The 20536-nt window shown below is 46.8% G+C and overlaps 1 protein-coding gene and 1 pseudogene across 1 annotated transcript; both read left to right on the forward strand.

The window, feature by feature from the left end:
• The first annotated feature begins 13318 nt into the window (after positions 1–13318).
• On the forward strand, positions 13319–14605 carry LOC139001032 (ATP-dependent RNA helicase DDX39A pseudogene; annotated as a pseudogene).
• Positions 14606–19237: 4632 nt separating this feature from the next.
• On the forward strand, positions 19238–20536 carry LOC139001033 (THO complex subunit 4-like). The gene is made up of 3 exons (XM_070402901.1): positions 19238–19357; positions 19507–19824; positions 20396–20536. The coding sequence occupies exons 1-3, from the start codon at positions 19238–19240 to the stop codon at positions 20534–20536; spliced, it is 579 nt and encodes a 192-aa protein (XP_070259002.1).

A 20536-nucleotide genomic window follows, 5' to 3' on the forward strand; every position in this document is an offset into this window, starting at 1 on the left:
GCATAAATGACTGCCAAAAGCTCTGTTCTCTGGGCTGACGTCTCTAGGGTTTGTTGAACATGGGTTATTGAATCAATGATTGTTACTGCCTTACCATTAGAGGAGCCATCTGTGAATACTAAGGAGGCAGGAGGTGATAATGGCTCTTTTGAACATTTAATAGGAAATATAAATGGATGTAGGGAGAGAAATTGCAATATAGGTGATCTTGGCAAATGATGTAAAATTTGTCCTGGGAAGTTACCTATAGCTATTTGCCACTCTTCTTCAAATTGTAATAGTGTGTCTAATTGTTCTCTTTTATAAGGTATTATTATCTCAGTAACTTCTCTTCCAAAGAGTTCGATACTGCGGCGTCTACCTTTGATAATGAGAGTGGCCACTAGGGAAGGATAGGATGGTACAATCTTCCTAGGAGTGACAGGTAAATGTATCCATTCTAATGGTCCTTCCTGCCATAAACATCCTGTAGGAGTATATTTAGTGGCTAGAATAATTAAGGCCCAAGATTTGGAATAATCTAGATACTGTAGTTGCTGTTTATTGATGGCCTGTTCTATTTTTGCTATAGCCTTTTCTCCTTCTACAGTTAATTGTCGGGGAGACTTAGGGTTAGAATCTCCCTTTAAAATGTCAAATAGAGGTTTTAAGTCAAAAGTGGTTATTTTTAGATATGGCCTGACCCAGTTGATATCACCTAATAGTTTCTGATAATCATTTAATGTGTTTAAATGATCTTTTCTTAATTGTAAAGGCTGATGGGTGATAGTAGAGGTATGTAATATTCTGCCTAAGTAGGAAAAAGAAGGTTCAGTCTGAATCTTTTCTGGGGCTATTTTTAGACCATAATTTTCTAAAGTAAGGACGGTCTGAGTAAGAATTTCCTGTAAAGTAGCCCGATCTTTATGAGCTAGTAAAATATCATCCATATAATGAATAAGATATAGATCTGAAAATTTCTTTCTAATAACTTGCAATGCCTGATCTACAAACTTTTGACATAATGTAGGACTATTTTTCATCCCTTGTGGGAGAACCTTCCATTGATATCTCTGATAAGGCTGTTTAAAGTTTTCTGATGGTATGCTGAATGCAAATCTTTGACAATCAGCTGGGTGAAGAGGTATAGTGAAAAAACAATCCTGTAAGTCAATAACAACAACACAATACTCCTGTGGAATTGCCACAGGGGAGGGCAATCCAGGTTGTAAGGAGCCCATATCTTCCATGGTGTCATTTATGGCTCTTAGATCTTGCAAAAGTCTCCACTTGCCTGATTTCTTTTTTATTACAAATATAGGTGTGTTCCAGGGACTATTTGATGGCTCTATATGTCCCTCTGCTAATTGCTGATCAATTAATTGTCGGGCTGCTGATATTTTCTCAGATGTTAAGGGCCATTGCTCAACCCATACTGGTTGTGATGATTTCCAGACTATGGGATCAGCAGTCCTATGGGCAATGGCCCCAATTATAAATCCTGTCAAGGAGTGTGAGGTATTACTCCCTTTTCCTAATCCCTTTTCTGGATTAAATCCCATGTGCAGCATCTGTGATGTTACTCTATCACTGGGGCTATATAATAGAACTCCCATTTGAGACAAGATATCTCTTCCCCATAATGTAAAGGGGATAGTCGTAATTACATAGGGACAGAAGGTTCCTGAATGTTGATCTTCATCAGCCCAAGTTAAAATCTGAGAACTCTTTTTTACATTAGATGCCTTGCCTAGTCCTACTAGGGAAGTGGAGGTGGTATGCGTGGGCCATGAAGAGGGCCAATCCTTCCCTGCTATGCAGGAAACATCTGCTCCTGTATCCAATATACCTTCAATTGGTTTTCCCTGAATTTGTAAAATTTTTGTAGGTCTAGTAGCATGGATTTCTTGTATCCAAAATGCTGCATCACTAGATCCAAAGCCTCCGGCCCCTCTGGCTTCCTGGGTAACAGCTGTCCCTATTTTATGTATTGGTAACAGGAGTAATTGGGCAATTCTCTGGTTGGGCTGAATCTGTATAGTTGTGGTGGGTGAGGAAAGTAAAATCTGTATTTCTCCTGTGTAGTCTGCATCAACAACTCCTGGGATGACTAAGATCCCCTGTAACGAGGTGGAGCTCCGCCCTAATATTAATCCTACAGTTCCCTCAGGCAGCGGCCCAGACACTCCTGTAGGAATGGCTGCTACTGGCGAGTCTGGGGTTAGTATTGCGTGGGTGGTTGAATGGAGGTCCAATCCTGCACTGCCTGGGGTTGCTCTGAAGAGGTCACTGACGGATTGAAATTTGCAGCAGAGAGGTTGAGGGTCGATGCCCCTATTATTGCAGGGGCCTGGGGCCGGCCCTTCTCAAGTTTCCCAATTGAGGTGATGGGATATAACCTCCTTGGGAGCGATTTGTAGAATTTAAAGGCCGACCATTCTTATGGTATTTGGATCTACATTCCTTTGCCCAATGGAATCCTTTCTGGCATCGGGGACAAACGGTTTTTGGAGGATTAATATTATTCCCTGATGTATTTCCAGGCTGTCGAGGAGCTTGCCATCTGGCTTGAGTATTATTATTTCTATTTGGGCATTCTCTGCTAAAGTGCCCAGATAAGCCACAAGAGTAGCAGTTCATATTTCTTTTATTACCTGTATCATTGCTGGCTTGTCCTATGCCCTGTACATATTGAGGGTATGTCTCCCCTTTGAGAGCTGCAGCTATAGCTACACCCTGTATAAATGCTGGACTTACATCAGCACACTGTTTTATAAAATCATTTATAGTTCCCGTTCTGCGAATTGGCCTTAATAAAGCCTGACAGGTATTATTAGCATTTTCAAAAGCCAGTTGTTTGATTAGGATATCGGCAGCCTCTTCATTATTGATTACTCTCTTGACTGCCTGTATGAGGCGAGAAAGGAAATCCTGATATGGTTCCTCGAACTTCTGTTTAATCTCTGTAAGGGAGGTTGTTTTTCCTGCTGTATAAGGTAGGGATTTCCAGGCATTTACTGCACAACTGTTTACTTTAATAAGTGCCTCTTTGGGCATATACATTTGCTCCTGAGCCGTGTTAAAATCACCTTCTCCTAATATCATGTCTAGGGTTACTCCTCCTCTGGATTTTTTGCTAGTGGCTACAGCTTTCTTAGCAAGATCGTCATATTCAGTTTTCCATAATAAGTAATTGCCTCCTGAGAGACAGGATTTACAAACCTGTGACCAATCATAAGGAGTCATCCATTTATTGGCTAGGGTTTCTACCAAGGTTAGTGTGTAAGGAGCTAGAGGTCCATATTCAGAGCAGGCCAATTTTAATTCTTTAAGTATTTTGTAAGGTATAGCCTCCCAGGTGGGGCTTTCGTCCTCATCAAACTCATTCTCATATGCAACTGGGAAGCAGAGTGAGAACTCAAGATCTCCATTAGCTTCAGCTTCTCTTATAGCCCTTTGAAATTTAGACATGGAGCTCCTAGGAGCCGCAGGACCTGGTTTAGGCTTTCTTTCTAATTTAGGGAGCCTGTTTTGAATGGGAGGGCCTCTCTCCTCTCTACTGACTGGAAAGGAACAATGATCATGTTTATGATATTTATTCTCCTTCCGATCAGTAGGCATAGCTAAATTGCTCTTAGATTGAGCTGGAGACAATAATGATGTGTCTTCTCTAGGTGGATCCGAGGGACTATTTAAAATTTGAGAACGTTCAATAGTTTCTGCCTCTGGTGCCAAGATGCCACGAATTAAATTCCAGAGGGGAAAAGCATTTTCCGGGACCTTCTGGTCCTGCGGATGGAAGGTGTGATAATTCATAAATTGCTCTCCTATTTTAGTCCAAGTTGTTAAATTAACAGTTCCATCCTCAGGAACCCATTGACATGCATATTCTATAAAACTTTCTATCTGACTGGGAGTAATCTCAACTCCTCTGCTAGCAAGCAGATGCATCAAAAGATTAACACAGAGTCTTTTTCTTTAGACTCAGTATGACCCATCTTGTCAATCTAAGTTTTGTACTAACTATCTGCTTACCCTACTTATCCTCTATACGAGGGGTCTTCAGGCCCCTACGGTGCAGTCCTATCCGTCCCAAGTACGTCCAAAGTACGGGGGGACTTACCTTCGTGCCCCACGTTGGGCGCCAGTTGCTGGGGTCCAATCCCAGCGGGTCCAGGGGTCCCCAAAGGTGTGGATGGAGTCGGCGAAGAAGGAATGACACGAAGACAGGCTTCAGTTGATCAGCAGCCTAGTCAGGACCTATAGCCAGGATTTCCAGCCAAAGTTCTGGTCGGAGCTCTGGTTAGGAACTGATGAGGTTCTGATGTTTATTGTCTTGTTACATCCATATTTATACCAGCCGATTTTAATCCTGTCAATTTCTATTACAAAGGTTAGGGCGTTTCTTATCTCCATTCCAGGGAGTAAAGATTATGTAGCTTAACTACCCGCCTGGCACTTAATTAAGGGGTTGTATCCCCTCCCTAACCTCAGGGAAAGATCCCCACCTGGGGAAACAACCTTTCTCGGAGAGGTGACCTTGGTTAAAACACATGGCGCTAAAGAGAGCAAACATATTAAGAACAATATGCTATATATACCAGGTCCCTTGAAACATATGCTGTGCAGATGTTTCTTTCCTGCAGCGACTGTGTCTAGCAGCAAGGATGGACTGGCTCCCGGCACCCTCATAGTCCCGGATTGCAATAAATGTGACTCTTTAATTCGACTTCTTGAGGCGTCCTTCTGTGATTCGCGGGGTACATTACAACAAGGTCAACCCTTCCCTTTTATCGTCCTCCCCCACCTCCCCCCCCCCTTTTAAGTTCACTGTTTTAATAACAGGAAATACAAAACATCGTCCAAGCACACTTTTTACTACATAAAGGTGGAATAATACATTTGTGGTTGTGTTTTTTTAAAAAATATATATCTTTATTGATTTCAGAGAGGAAGGGAGAGGGAGAGAGTGCTAGAACATCCATGGTGAGAGAGAGAGAGAGAATCACCGGTCAGCTTCCTCCTGCACACCCCACACTGCCCACTCACTATACACTGCTTTCTACTTTAACAAGTTTTTTTTTTAATTCAGAACATCCTGGGTGGTCACTTGAGGTGTCTGAGTTTGCAAGGCCAGGCCTTTCATTTTATCCTATTGCATTTCATTTCATTTTATTCACCGATGTGTCCCCCAATAAATTCAATTCCGAAAAAAAAATAATAACTGAAAGGAAACAGAGAAAATGATTCCTCCGTGGTTGCCCCTTGAATACTCGCCGCCTTTAGAGTCGTGACACCCCCACCCCCAACCCCCCCACACCCCCCCCCACCCCCAACCCCCCCCCACACCCCCCCACCCCCACCCCCAACCCCTCCCCACACCCCCCACCCGTTGAGGTTTTAAAGGTCCCGGGCCCGCAAAAAGTGTTCTGGGTATGTCCTCTCGGTCCTCTGTCAGGCCCCACCCCCCAAAAAACTTTTCCAGTCCCCCCTCCGCTGCCAGGCCGTGTGTGTGTGTGTGTGTGTGTGTGTGCGCGCGCGCGCGCGCGCGCGCGCGCGCGCACGCGCGCGCACGCACGGGGCCTTCCTGGGCAAACCCCAGGTGGTGGAGCCCCGCCCCGCCCCGCAGCCCCGCCAGGGCCCGGGCCGACACGGTCCCACTGGAGAGGTGGGCGCGGGGAGGAGATCGGCCACCCTTGCCCCCTGCCCCCCTCCTCCCCCCAAACACACACACAGCGGGCGGCGGGGCTCCCGCCCGGGCCGGGCCTGGGCCCATGGCCTCGGAGCCGCCCCACTGACGTTCTCGCTGGTGTTCGCGCGCCACCTGGCGGCCGTTTTTATAAGGTCTTTCCCTTGGTGCGGCGTGGCTGCCTGGCTAGGCCCTGGAATTCAGTTCATTCTGGAAACCTCTTGCTACTCGGGTGCCACTGTGTGTGAGTGTGAGTGTGTGTGAGTGTGTGTGTGTGTGTGTGTGTGGCGGGGGTGGGGGGGGGGGAGAGGGAGGGACCCCGAGAGAAACTCCCCTGTCTTCCTGTTTCTTAAGGAAGGGCGCTAGTCAGACCCACTACAGATCCTTTGCGTTTTCTGGTCAATGGACTGGCCTGGCCCGCATACCCCCATGTCCTGTCCTGCCAGACTTCCTTGCAGAAATACCTCCACCCGAAGAGTTCTTCACCTTTGTTTTAAAAAAGAGAAAGAGAAAGAAAGAGAAAGAAAGAAAGAAAGAAAGAAAGAAAGAAAGAAAGAAAAAGAAGAAAGAAAGAAAAAGAAAGAAAGAAAGAAGAAAGAAAATGACATCAACAAAGGAGCAAACGGACCCCAGGCCCTCCCCATCCCCTGCAAGCCCCCAGCCAACAAACAGAACTGCCGCTGCTCTCCTCCTACCGCATGCCCTTACCAGAGTCACTCACTGTCTTAGAAATACGTTGGGGGCCCGCTCAGCGAATGACTCCTGTCCGTCCCCCCGTCCCCCCCCCCCCGCCCACCCGCCTCTGCCACAATTCGGTGCCTGGAACCAAGCCGATCTTCTCCTTTCCTTCCTGAAGTGACTATGCCGCCCCCGCAGCCGCTCAGGCGAGCCAGAGACAATATTCCAAAGTGGCCAGATGGCAAAAAAGACTCCAACTGGACGTAAAGATGGAGGGGGTGGGGGTGGGGGGAGAGACGACGACGAGCGCACACGGGGACTCGTTTTTTGCACTTTAGGCAGGAAGCCAGCTGAGAGGCAGAGGAATCTGTAGGAACGGGCCTCCCTCATCTCTCCTTTCGCCTCCCCGCCTACTAAGTGGCTTGCCCACAATCGCCCCTCTCTTTTCAACCCAGTCTGAAAAAGAGTGGATGCGGCTCTTCCACGGTCTCCTTAGGAGTGCTCCCCTTGTCACATCAGACACTTGAGGGAAAGAAAACGTTGCCCTCATGTCTCCCTGCCCCCCCCCACTCCGGTGTGTCAGGTGAATTGTTCAGGGCCGCCTCCTCCACAAACCCTAAGAAGGTGGAGATAAGATTTTGGCCTCGGTGACATTTTCCTCTCTGGCATCTTAGAACGCTACCAGTGACTTCCAAGTGTTTTCAAACACTTTTGCACCGTTTTCTACCATTTGTCAGTGTACTGACTGCACTTTAGCAGTGATTCCCAAGTTTTGCCACACGCTGTTCTGCACAGTTTGTGATGTTGATCAGTGATTTCAAAGTGCTTTCAAACACTTTCATATAGTTTCCAGCCTTTTAAAAAAATTTTTTAAAAAAATATATTTTATTGAATTTTTACAGAGAGGAAGGGAGAGAGATAGAGAGTTAGAAACATCCATGAGAGAGAAACATCAATCAACTGCCTCCTGCACATCTCCCACTGGGGATGTGCCGGCAACCCGGGTACATGCCCTTGACCGGAATCGAACCTGGGACCCTTGAGTCCTCAGGCCGACGCTCTATCCACTGAGCCAAACCAGTTTCGGCAAGTTTCCAGCCTTTTAGAAGTGAATCCCAAGTGGTGTCAAATACTGTTCTACAGTGTATTGCTCTTTAGCAGTGATTCCCAAGTGTTGTCAAACACTGCCCTACACTGATTACTGATGTATTTTTTTTAAATGTATTTCTTTGTTGATTTTAGAGAGGAAGGGAGAGGTAGAGAGACTGAAACATCCATGATGAGAGAGGAACATGGATCGGCTGCCTCTTGCACGCCCCCTTCTGGGGATTGAGCATGCAACCCGAGCATGTGCCCTTGGCCAGAATGGAACCCAAGACCCTTCAGTCCGCAGGCTGATGCTCTATCCGCTGAGACAAACCGGCTAGGGCTTGATGTGTTCTTTAAAATATATATTTTTTATTGATTTCAGAGAGGAAGGGAGAGGGAGAGATTGAAACATCCACGATAAGAGAGGATCATGGATCGGCTGCCTCTTACACACCCCGTACTGGGGATCGAGCCCGAATCCCGGGCATGTGCCCTCGACAGGAATCGAAACTGGGACCTTTTGGCTCTATCCACTGAGCCAAACCAGCTAGGGCTAGATTTTTTGTTTGTTTGTTTGTTTTTGAGAGAGTGGGGAAAATAAGAGAGAGTGGAAGGGAGGAGAGGAAGGGGGAGGAAGAGGGAGGGAGAAAGAGAAGTTGTTTATTCATTCGTCGGTAGCTTTTAAATATATATAAATAAAAATGCAAATGTTCGTTTGTTCAAAATCTTAAATCTCTGAAAGTTCTTCACCAATTGCTTTGAAATTTTGGCACAACATTGCATTCGAATACTCGCGTGTTTCTATATACCTATATACCTACTATTATATAGATGTCACACCTGTGACAGGTAAAAACATGCTTTTTTTAAAAAACAGAGCCATCTGTTGGACGTAAAAGCAACACACGCTATACTAAATATTTTATGATTCCATTTCAATGTTTCTGTTTACAATTATAAATTGCAGATAAAATTAACCACAAATATGCATGTCCAGCTGCAAAACGATCCATCAGCTGAGATAGTCTCACATCAATTGCTGGGAATTGGGAACAGAAAGGTGCCGGTTGATCTGACCTCAGGACGAATTGCATTGCATCATAACTTCTGCAATTTAGTGACGTCAAAAGAAGAATTGTTTGAAAAAGTATTTCCCAATATTCAAACCAATTGTAAGAACCACGATTGGCTGAGTGAACGAGCTATTCTTGCGGCCAAGAACAAAGACGTCTATGGACTTAACAATATCATTCAGTCTAACATTCAAAGCGAGGCAGTCACATACAAGTCCGTCGACACTCTTGTGGAAGCAGATGAAGCGGTTAATTATCCAACAGAATGTTTGAATTCACTCGATCTGCCAGGGATGCCACCGCATGTACTGCAATTGAAAATCGGCGAGCCAATTACCATGTTGTGAAATGTCAACCAGCCCGAGCTTTGACAGGCACGCAGCTTGCAGTAAAAAAAATTAATGAGCAATGTCATAGAAGCAACAATCTTGACAGGACCTTTCAAAGGTGAAGATGTCCTCATTCCTCGCATTCCTGTGATTCCATCGGATATGCCATTTCAATTTAAGAGATTGCAATTCCCGATTCGATTGGCGTTTGCAATCACCATCAACAAAGCTCAGGGCCAATCATTAGAATTGTGCGGTTTAGATCTAGACGTGGATTGCTTCTCACATGGACAATTATATGTTGCGTGTTCTAGAGTCGGCAAACCAGACAATCTCTATATCTGCACAGACAATGGAACAACACAAAATGTTGCATACCCACAGGCATTGTGAAATTAAGCGCATTAGAAAACGTGTGCTTTCTCTTTTCTTTCTTTTCCATTTAACCAGACTGAGCCACAGCAATGCGTGGCTGGGTACTGCATATATATGTATATTTATATTTTCCCCTAGCCTGTTTGATTCAGTGCATTGAGCGTTGGCCAGCCTGTGGACCAAAGGGTCCCGGGTCCGATTCAGGCCAAGGTCATGGGCCTTGGTGGCAGGTTCTTTGGGCCCTGGCCCTGGTCGGAGGCAACCAATTGACGTGTTTCTCTCACATCGATGTTTCCCTCTGTCTTGCCCTGTCTCCTCCACTCTCCCTAAAAATCAATGGAAAAATATCCTCGGGTGAGGATTAACAGCAACAAATATATATATATATATATGTGTGTGTGTGTGTGTGTATTATTGATTTTAGGGAGGGAGGGAGGGAGGGAAGGAGAGAGAGAGAGAGAGAGAGAGAGAGAGAGAGAGAGAGAAATACCTATCAGTTGCCTCCAATACATACTCCAGCTGGGAATTGAACCTGAAACCTGGAAAGGAATCAGTGACCTTTCAATGCGAGACATGACGCTCAACCAACTGAGCCACACCAGCCAGGGCTCTGTTGCTTCCTGTATGTGCCCTGATTGGGGATCGAAACCACAAACAGTGGCATAAGGGAAGACGCTCTAGCCAACTGAGCCACCGGTCCAGGGCCAAATTGATTGATTTTGTACATTTCATGGACAAGGCCTCATCCAGATTTACCTCATTTCAAACACACATACTACAGGGCGCCCCCCCCCCCACACTTTCTTGTCATTCATAAGGCGAGTCACGCTAAAATCCACAACCACATGACATTGCACCAATGTTCCCCACACCCACCTGCTTGTTGTCTTGTCTTTGGTCTTTCTGGTGAATATATATATATATGTATATATATATACATTGGCAGTGGCAGATGTGGTCCAGGTTATCGTTTATTGCCTGTATGGCTTCCTGGCTTTGTTGCTTTGTTTGTAGGCCTTGGAAATGAAGTATGGTACCTATTTGCTTTGTTTAACAATGGACAGGTTATTTTGATTTTCTGAATTGTATAAATCATCCCATTCATTGAATGCCTTATTGATTGAATGACTATCCCATTGATTGTGATCTTACTGGTTATCGAAGCACATTCTTCTGTACCTGGGAAACAGGACAGCACAATTACCCTAAATTGTTTTAGTGGCCATAGGTGGTGCATTCCAGTTGACTCAGTTAAGACCAGGACAGTGCAATTACTCTAAAGTGCCTCGATGGCTCTAGATAATGTGTTTCTATCAACTCAGTGATCCGGAGACCCAGAACTGTAATTTAGATAACATGCCTAAGTTTAACCCAGGTTACCCAAAGGCTCTAGATAATGTATTTCTGTCAATTCAGTGACCCCGAGACCCGAAACTGTAATTAACATGCTTAATTCTGTGTTTTTGCGAGCCAGGTGTCTCATTCCAAACCCTGGGATGTAATCAATACCTTTGTGATTTTTGCCTATATAAGTCTGGTTTTGCCACCATCTTATTGCTATGAGATTTGGGAATGTCCCCTCATAGTCCCGGATTGCAATAAATGTGACTCTTTAATTCGACTTCTTGAGGCGTCCTTCTGTGATTCACGGGGTACATTACAACAGAAAGGCCTCCTCCCTACGTTGAAAATCATAGATTTGGGGTGGTGGGGGGTAGTGGAAGGGTGGAACACAAAAGAAAGCCAAAGAGAAAGAAATGGGGCGGGGGGGGGGGGTGCGGTAAATGGTGACAGAAAGAGACTTTATACTTTGGGTGCTGTATTCAGGTGATGTTTCGTTGAGTTGTACACTTGAAAAACTTGCATGTGTGTGTGTGTGTGTGTGTGTGTGTGTGTGTGTGTGGTGTGTGGTGTGTGTGTGTTTTCTTGGAGTTCCATATCATTAACCTGAGAAACACGCAAACCTGTAAATAATTTCTGTGATGAGTTTATTTGAACCAGACTGTCGGCAATTGCCGGGAAGCAGAATCTCAAGGAATTAAAAATCTATTCTTTTCAAGGCAGGGAGGAGGCCTTTCCAAGGCCTAGATACCAAAGTCCGGAGGCCAGACCAGGGCTGAAGGATAAACTAAAGTCATCATATAGGAGTTTAAAAGCACCCTGCCTCTGCATAGATACACAGCACAGCAAAGCCCAAAGGCCACAAGCATGTCTTTGACCTATTTTTATAAATCACCATCCAAGGATGAAACTTGTAAGTGGTTTCAAACACTGTTCTACACTCTTTCTTGCTGTTGACCAGTGGGTTCCATGAAATCCAGTGATGATAGATGAGGGAGGTGGGAGAAAGCAAAGGGGAGGAGGCTGGGGGTTGGTAAGCTGTAAAATGATAGTGAGTGGTCAAAAATTAACATGATAACAGTAACAATGAGGGAATTTGTGGTCTCTGCCCTGGGACTCTGGGCTGTGCCCCAAGGGCACTGGAAAAAAGGGAAGTGACTAGTTACCTCTTGTCATTCACTAGTACAAAGATATGTGACCTGCCCTAACCGGTTTCCCTCAGTGGATAGAGCGTTGGCCTTCGGGCCTGCGGACTGAAAGTTCCCAGGTTCGATTCCGGTCAAGGGCATGTACCTTGGTTGTGGGCACATCCTCAGTAGGAGATGTGCAGGAGGCAGCTGATCGATTGTTCTCTCTCGTTGATGTTTCTAACTCTCTGTCCCTCTCCCTTCCTCTATGTCAAAAATCAATGAAATATATATAAAAACATAAATATTCATTTATCGTACAGTTAAGGCTGACGCTCTATCCACTGAGTCAAGCCGGGCAGGGTAACATGTGGCCCCTTTTCATCCACAATGCAAAGCTTCTTATGTATGTACACCTTTCATTTTATCCTATTGCATTTCATTTCATTTTATTCACCGATGTGTCCCCCAATAAATTCAATTCTGAAAAAAAAAATAACTGAAAGGAAACAAACAGAGGAAATGATTCCTCCTTTGTTTTTTTGCCCCAGGAATACTCGCCTGCGCTTAGGTCTTCAGAGTAGTCATTGTCGCCCCCCCCCCCCCCCCCCGCCCCCACCACCGCGGGTTGAGGGTTTAAAGGTCCCGGGCCCGCAAAAAGTGTTCTGGGTCCATCCTCTCGGTCCTCTGTCAGGCCCCACCCCCAAAAAACTTTTCCAGTCCCCATTCCGCTGCCAGGCCGTGTCGCGAGAGCAAGGGGCCTTCCTGGGTAAACCCCAGGTGTTGGACGCCCCGCCCCGCCGCCCCGCCACCCGCCACGGGACCCGGCCGACACGGTCCCACTGGAAAGGTGGGCGCGGGGAGGAGATCGGCCACCCTTGTCCCCTGCCACCCCCCTCCCCACAAACACACACACAGTGGGCGGCGGGGTGCCGGCCCAGGCCGGGCCCACTGCCCAGGAGCCGCCCCACTGTTGTTCTTGGTGTTCGTGCGCCACCTGATGGCCGTTTTTAAAAAAATATTTCTTTTGTTTTTTTTACAGAGAGAAAGGGAGAGAGATAGAGAGTTAGAAACATCGATGAGAGAGAACCATCAATCAGCTGCTTCCTGCACACTTCCTACTGGAGATATGGCCCCAACCAAAGTTCATGCCCTTGACTGGAATCGAACCCAGGACCTTTCAGTCCGCAGGCCGATGCTCTATCCACTGAGCCAAACTGGCTAGAGCCCATTTTTCTAAATCATTTAGGACAATAAAGCACAGTGAAGTGAAGATGAGTGCTATGGGCTGAATGCTTGTTACTCCCACCATGCCCCAAATTCATAAATTGAAATCCTATTACGCCAGCTAATGGGATTAGGAGCTGGAGTTTTGGGATGGGATTAGGTTCTGGGGGTGGAGCCCTCATGATGGGATTAGGTCCTGGGGGTGGAGTCCTCAGGAGGAGATTTGTGCCCTTATAAAGGCGGCCTGAGAGAGCTGCCTGCCTCATTCCCCAAGTGAGACTGCAACAAGTCGGAGGTCTGCCATTGAAAGAGGGCCCTCACCGACCGACCGACCATACGGGGCGCTCTAGCTCGGGTGGACTCTTGCAGTGCGCGCGCGCGCGCGAGCGCGGAGGCAAACGGCGAACCAGTATGATGGCAGAACAGGATGTGGAAAACGAGCTTCTGGATTATGAGGAAGATGAAGAGCCCCAGGCTCCTACAGAGAGCACCCCAATACCCCCCAAGAAAGATGCCAAGGGGTCCTACGTTTCGATCCACAGCTCTGGCTTCCGGGACTTTCTGCTGAAGCCTGAGCTCCTGAGGGCCATAGGGGACTGTGGCTTTGAGCATCCATCTGAGGTTCAGCACCAGTGCATCCCCCAAGCCATCCTGGGCATGGATATCCTGTGCCAGGCCAAGTCTGGAATGGGTAAGACTGCAGTCTTCGTGCTGGCCACCCTTCAGCAGATCGAGCCCATCAATGGACAGGTGGCCGTGCTGGTCATGTGCCACACTCGGGAGCTGGCCTTTCAGATCAGGAAGGAGTATGACCGCTTCTCCAAGTACATGCCCAGTGTCAAGGTGTCCGTGTTCTTCGGGGGTCTCTCCATCAAGAAGGACGAAGAGGTGTTGAAGAAGAACTGTCCCCACATCGTGGTGGGGACTCCAGGTCGCATCTTGGCACTCGTGCGGAACAGGAGCCTCAACTTGAGAAATGTGAAGCACTTCCTACTGGACGAGTGTGACAAGATGCTGGAGCAGCTAGACATGCGGCAGGATGTACAGGAGATCTTTTGCCTGACGCCACGCGAGAAGCAGTGCATGATGTTCAGTGCCACGCTGAGCAAGGAGATCCCGCCTGTCTGCAGGAAGTTCATGCAAGATCCCCTGGAAGTGTCAGTGGACGACGACGCCAAGCTCACGCTGCATGGGCTGCAGCAATACTATGTCAAGCTCAAAGAGAGAGAAAAGAACCGTCAACTCCTTGACCTCCTGGACGTGCTAGAGTTTAACCAGGTGGTGATCTTCGTGAGGTCGGTGCAGCGCTGCATGGCCTTGGCCCAGCTACTCGTGCAACAGAACTTCCCAGCCATCGCCATCCACAGAGCCATGGCCCAGGAGGAGCGCCTAGCATGCTACCAGCAGTTCAAGGACTTTCAGCGGCGGATCCTGGTGGCCACCGATCTGTTTGGCCGAGGGATGGACATTGAGCGAGTCAACATCGTCTTCAATTATGACATGCCTGGGGACTCGGACACCTACCTCCACCGGGTGGCCCGTGCCGGGCGATTTGGCACCAAAGGCCTGGCTATCACTTTTGTGTCTCATGAGAACGATGCCAAAATCCTCAATGAGGTTCAGGGTCGGTTTGAAGTCAATGTGGCGGAGCTTCCTGAAGAAATGGACATCTCCACATACATGAAGCCAAGCCTCTAACTACACACCTGACATCCCGGAACCACCCTGCTTCCCATGTGCTGCTTCAACTCCTCTTTCTAGGCAACAGTGTGGCTTTCTTGCTCTGTTCAAACACTGTACATTTGTGTAACAATAAATTTGCATTATGGAAAAAAATAAAAATATGGGCTTGTATTTTGCTTCCTCACCCCATTTTTTCAAGTCATATATATATATGTCTTATATATATATATAAGAAGTTATAAGTCATATATAACTTCTGCCTCATAACTTCTTCTATATATAGATTGATAGAAATATTCCAACTATTATACCGAGAATTCTTGTCTACCCCTCACCAGTTCTCCCTAGTGTTCCATTAACGTGGAACATTTGTTAAAACTAAGACGTCTGCATATTATTATTAACTAAGCTGCAAATTTTATTCAGATTTCACCAATTTTTTGTCATAATGCACTTTGTCGTTCCTAGATCCAATTTGGGATACCACACTGCATTTAACATCTAGTAATTTTGTCAGAAAATATAGTTAGATGAAAATCCCAACCAAAATTAGATTCTGTTCTGATTCATTCTAAGAATAAGTGTTCTGCAGTTATTATCAAGAATTATGTCAATGTATGATAAAATAAAATTTTAATCCTATTATTTTCTTCCATGTTTCAAACTGGAGAACCAACCGGAATCCCAAGTGGTGTCAAATACTGTTCTACAGTGTATTGCAATTTAGCAGTGACTCCCAAGTGCTGTCAAACACTGCTCTACACTGATTCCTGATGTATTTTTTAAAATAAATGTATTTCTTTATTGATTTTAGAGAGGAAGGGAGAGGTAGAAAGACTGAAACATCCATGATGAGAGAGGATCATGGATCAGCTGCCTCTTGCACGCCCCCTACTGGGGATTGAGCCTGCAACCCCGGCCTGTGCCCTTGGCCAGAATGGAACATGAGACCCTTCAGTCTGCAGGCTGATGCTCTATCCACTGAGCCAAACCGGCTAGGGCTTCATGTGTTCTTTAAAATATATATATTTTTTATTGATTTCAGAGAGGAAGGGAGAGGGAGAGATTGAAACATCCACGATAAGAGAGGATCATGGATCGGCTGCCTCCTGTACACCCCGTACTGGGGATCTAGCCCAAATCCCGGGCATGTGCCCTTGACAGAAATAAAAACTGGGACCTTTTGGCTCTATCCACTGAGCCAAACCAACTAGGGATAGTTTTGTTTTTTGTTTTTTTTTTTGAGTGTGGGGGGAAAAAAAGAGAATAGAAGGGAGGAGAGGAGGGAGGGAGGGATATATATATATATATATATATATATATATATATATATGCAAATGTTCCTTTGTTCAAACTTTTAAATCTCCGAAAGCTCTTCACCGATTGCTTTGAATTTTTTTAAAAATATATTTTATTGATTTTTCATAGAGAGAAAGGGAGAGAGATAGAGAGTTAGAAACATAGATGAGAGAGAAACATTGATCAGCTGCCTCTTGCACATCTCCTACTGGGGATATGCCCGCAACCCCAGTACATGGCCTTGACCGGAATCGAACCTGGGACCTTTCAGTCCGCAGACCAACGCACGATCAATTGAGCCAAACCGGTTTTTGCTGATTGCTTAGAAATTTTGACACAACGTTGCATTCGAACACGCGCATGCTTTTATATATCTATATACCTACTATTATATAGATGTCACACCTGTGACAGGTAAAAACATGCTTTTTTTGAAAAGCAGCGCCATCTGTTGGACATAAAAGCAATACACGCTATACTAAATATTTTAGGATTCCATTTCAATGTTTCTGTTTACAATTATAAAGTGTAGATAAAATTAACCGCAAATATGCGTGTCCAGCTGCAAAATGATTCATCAGCTGAGATATTCTCACATCATTTGCTGGGAATTGGGAACGGAAAGGTGCCGGTTGATCTGACCTCAGGACGAATTGCATTGCCTCATAACTTCTGCAATTTAGTGACGTCAAAAGAAGAATTGGTTGAAAAAGTATTTCCCAATATTCAAAGCAATTGTAAGAACCACGATTGGCTGAGTGAACAAGCTATTCTTGTGGCCAAGAACAAAGACGTCTACGGACTTAACAATATCATTCAGTCTAACATTCAAAGCGAGGCAGTCACATACAAGTCCGTTGACACTGTTGTGGAAGCAGATGAAGCGGTTAATTATCCAACAGAATGTTTGAATTCACTCGATCTACCAGGGATGCCACCGCATGTACTGCAATTGAAAATCGGCGAGCCAATTACCATGTTGTGAAATGTCAACCAGCCCGAGCTTTGACAGGCACGCGGCTTGCAGTAAAAAAATTAATGAGCAATGTCATAGAAGCAACAATCTTGACAGGACCTTTCAAAGGTGAAGATGTCCTCATTCCTCGCATTCCTGTGATTCCATCGGATATGCCATTTCAATTTAAGAGATTGCAATTCCCAATTCAATTGGCGTTTGCAATCACCATCAACAAAGCTCAGGGCCAATCTTTAGAATTGTGCGGTTTAGATCTAGATGCGGATTGCTTCTCACATGGACAATTATATGTTGCATGTTCTAGAGTTGGCAAACGAGACAATCTCTATATCTGCACAGACAATGGAACAACACAAAATGTTGCATACCCACAGGCATTGTGAAATTAAGCGCATTAGAAAACGTGTGCTTTCTTTTTTCTTTCTTTTCCATTTAACCAGACTTAGCCACAGCAATGCGTGCCTGGGTATAGCATATATATATACACTTCCTTTAGCCTGTTTGGTTCAGTGCATTGAGCATTGGCCAGCCTGTGGACCAAAGGGTCCCAGGTCCGATTCCAGCCAAGGTCATGGACCTTGGTGGCAGGTTCTTTGGGCCCTTGCCCTGGTCACAGGCAACCAATTGACGTGTTTCTCTCACATCAATGTTTCCCTGTGTCTTGCCCTGTCTCCTCCACTTTCCCCAAAAATCAATGGAAAAGTATCCTCGGGTGAGGATTAACAGCAACAAATATATATATGTGTGTGTGTGTGTGTGTGTGTGTGTGTGTGTATTATTGATTTTAGGAAAGGAGGGAGAAAGGGAAGGAGAGAGAGAGAGAGAGAGAGAGAGAGAGAGAGAGAAATACCTATCAGTTGCCTCCAATACATACTCCAGCTGGGAAATGAACCTGAAATCTGGGCATGTGCCCCAATATGGAAAGGAATCGGTGACCTTTCAATGCACGAGATGATGCTCAACCAACTGAGCCACACCAGCCAGGGCTCTGTTGCTTCCTGTCTGTGCCCTGATTGGGGATTGAACCCACAAACAGTGGCATAAGGGAAGACGCTGTAGCCAACTGAGCCACCGGTCCAGGGCCAAATTGATTGATTTTGTACATTTCATGGACAAGGCCTCATCCAGATTTACCTCACTTCAAACACACATACTACAGTGTGCTCCCGCTCCACCCCAACACTTTCTTGTCATTTGTCAGGTGAGTCACGCTAAAATCCACAACCACATGACATTGTACGAATGTTCCCCACACCCACCTGCTTGCTGTCTTTGGGCTTTCTTGTGACTATATATATATACATAGGCAGTGGCAGATGTGTCCATGTTAGTGTTTATTGCCTCTATGGCTTCCTGGCTTTGTTGCCTTGTTTGTATGCCTTGGAAATGCCCCATCCCTATGTTGAAAAAAATAGATTTGGGGTGGTGGGTGGTAGTGGAAGGGGGAACACAAAAGAAAGCCAAATAGAAAGAAACCGGGGGGGGGGAGGTGGAGGAGGAAAATGGTGACAGAAAGAGGCTTTATACTTTGGGCGCTGTATTCAGGTGATGTTTTGTTGAGTTGTACACTTGAAAAACTTGTATGTATGTGTGTGTGTGTGTGTGTGTGTGTGTGGTTTGTGTGGTGTGTGTGTGTTTTCTTGGAGTTTCATACCATTAACCTGAGAAACACTCAAACCTGTAAATAATTTCTGTGATGAATTTATTTGAACCAGACTGTCAGCTACTGCTGGGAAGCAGAATCTTAAGGAATTAAAAATCTATTCTTTTCAAGGCAGGGAGGAGGCCTTTCCAAGGCCTAGATAACGAAATCCAGGGACCAGACCAGGGGTGAAGGATAAACTTAAGTCATCACATAGGAGTTTAAAATCAGCCGGCCTCTGCACAGATACACAGCACAGCAAAGCCCAAAGTCCACAAGCATGTCTTTGACCTATTTTTATAAATCACCATCCAAGGATGAGACTTGTAAATGGTTTCAAACACTGCTACACTCTTTCCTGCTATTGACCAGTGGGTTTCCATGAAATCCAGTGATGATAGATGAGGGAGGTGGGAGAAAGCAAAGGGGAGGAGGCTGGGGGTTGGTAAGCTGTAAAATGATAGTGAGTGGTCAAAAATTAACATGATAACAGTAACAATGAGGGAATTTGTGGTCTCTTCCCTGGGACTCTTGGTTGTGCCTCAAGGGCACTGGAAAAAAGGGAAGTGACTAGTTACCTCTTGTCATTCACTAGTACAAAGATATGTGACCCACCCTAACCGGCTTTGCTTATCTGGTGCCAGCCCAGGAACAGCTCTGGTGTTGTGCAGGAAGTGAAGACCTGCGTGCCTCCGCAGGGGCTCAATCCGAGGCCGATTCGGGCCCCACCATGGCCGACAAAATCCACATGTCACTGGATGACATTAGGCTGGACTGGAGCCAGCGGGCCTGCCCTGGCCGGGGCCGTGGCTGCGGCGGGGGCGGGGGCAAGGACCTAGGCCGGACCGAGGCCCGGTCACCTCCCAGGGAGGCCGGGGTTGTGGAGTGCAGGCCTCCGCACCAGAGCGCAGAGGCGGCGGGCCGTTCCGGAACCAGGCTGCCCTCGGCCGAGGCAGGAACCAGCCGGCGCCCTACAGCAGGCTGACACAGCTTCCGTAGGAGTGGCAACACGACCGCTTCCACAAGGCCTTCGGCAGGGGCGCCGGCCTGATGACCAGGGGGAAGCTGCTGCTGTCCATCCTGGACTTCGGAGTGTCTGACGTGGACATTCAGCAGCTGTTTGCGGAGTTCGGGCCTCTGAAGAAGGCCGGTGTCCATTACCACCGCTCTGGCCACAGCCTGGGAACAGCCCACGAGCACTTTGAGCGGAAGGCAGACGCCCTGGAAGCCAGGAAGCAGTACAACGGCGTCCCTTTGGATGGCTGTCCCCTCAACATCCAGATCCTCACCTCGAAGATAGTCACGCATCCCAGGGCAGTACCGAGTGTCAACAGAGGCTGGGTGACTACAAACCGAGGATCTGGAGGCTTCAGCGGCAGCACTCGGAGGGGCGCCTGGGGAGGCAACGGGTGAACAGGCAGGCCGCAATTGAAAGCCACAGATCTCAGCGGAGGAGTTGGACGCCGATTTGGACGCTTACAACTCGATGTGGGGCACCAAGCATTTGGACGCTCAGAAGGATGCTTACAGCCTGATGAGGGACACCAAAAAGTTGGATTCCCAGCTGGATGCTTACAGCGCTATGAGGGCACCGAGCAGTTGGACGCCAAGCAGTATGCTTACAGTGCGATGAGGGGCACCGGAGCAGTTGGATGCCCAGTAGGACGCTGAAAACTCGAAGAGGGGCACCGATAAGTTGAACGCCCAGCTGGACAATTACAAAGTGATGCGGGCCACCAAGCAGTTGGACGCCAAGTAGGACGCTTACAACTCGATGAGGGACACCAAACAGATGGACGCCAAGCTGGATGCTTACAGTGTGATGAGGGGCACCAAGTAGTTGAACTCCCAGAAGGACACTGACAACTCCTTGAGGGGCACCGAGCAGTTGGATGCCCAGCTGGACGCTTACAGTGGGATGAGGGACAACGAGGAGTTGGACGCCCAGAAGGTCGCTTACAGCTCCATGAGGGTCACTGAGGAGTTGGACTCCCAGCTGGACGCTGACTGCGATGAGGGACACCCCTGA

The sequence above is a fragment of the Myotis yumanensis genome, unplaced genomic scaffold (genome assembly GCF_028538775.1).
Source record: "Myotis yumanensis isolate MYYU_CA2020_CCGP unplaced genomic scaffold, mMyoYum1.0.hap1 SCAF_74, whole genome shotgun sequence".
Classification (NCBI taxonomy): Eukaryota; Metazoa; Chordata; class Mammalia; order Chiroptera; family Vespertilionidae; genus Myotis; species Myotis yumanensis.

Excerpts from the sequence above, each read along its gene's own strand:
- LOC139001033 (XM_070402901.1), top strand. The coding sequence starts at position 19,238 with ATGGCCGACAAAATCCACATGTCACTGGATGACATTAGGCTGGACTGG. Across the intron at positions 19,358-19,506 it reads AGGACCTAGGCCGGACCGAG|GAGTGGCAACACGACCGCTT; the intron begins GCCCGGTCACCT and ends CAGCTTCCGTAG. Across the intron at positions 19,825-20,395 it reads TAGTCACGCATCCCAGGGCA|TTGGATGCCCAGCTGGACGC; the intron begins GTACCGAGTGTC and ends GGCACCGAGCAG.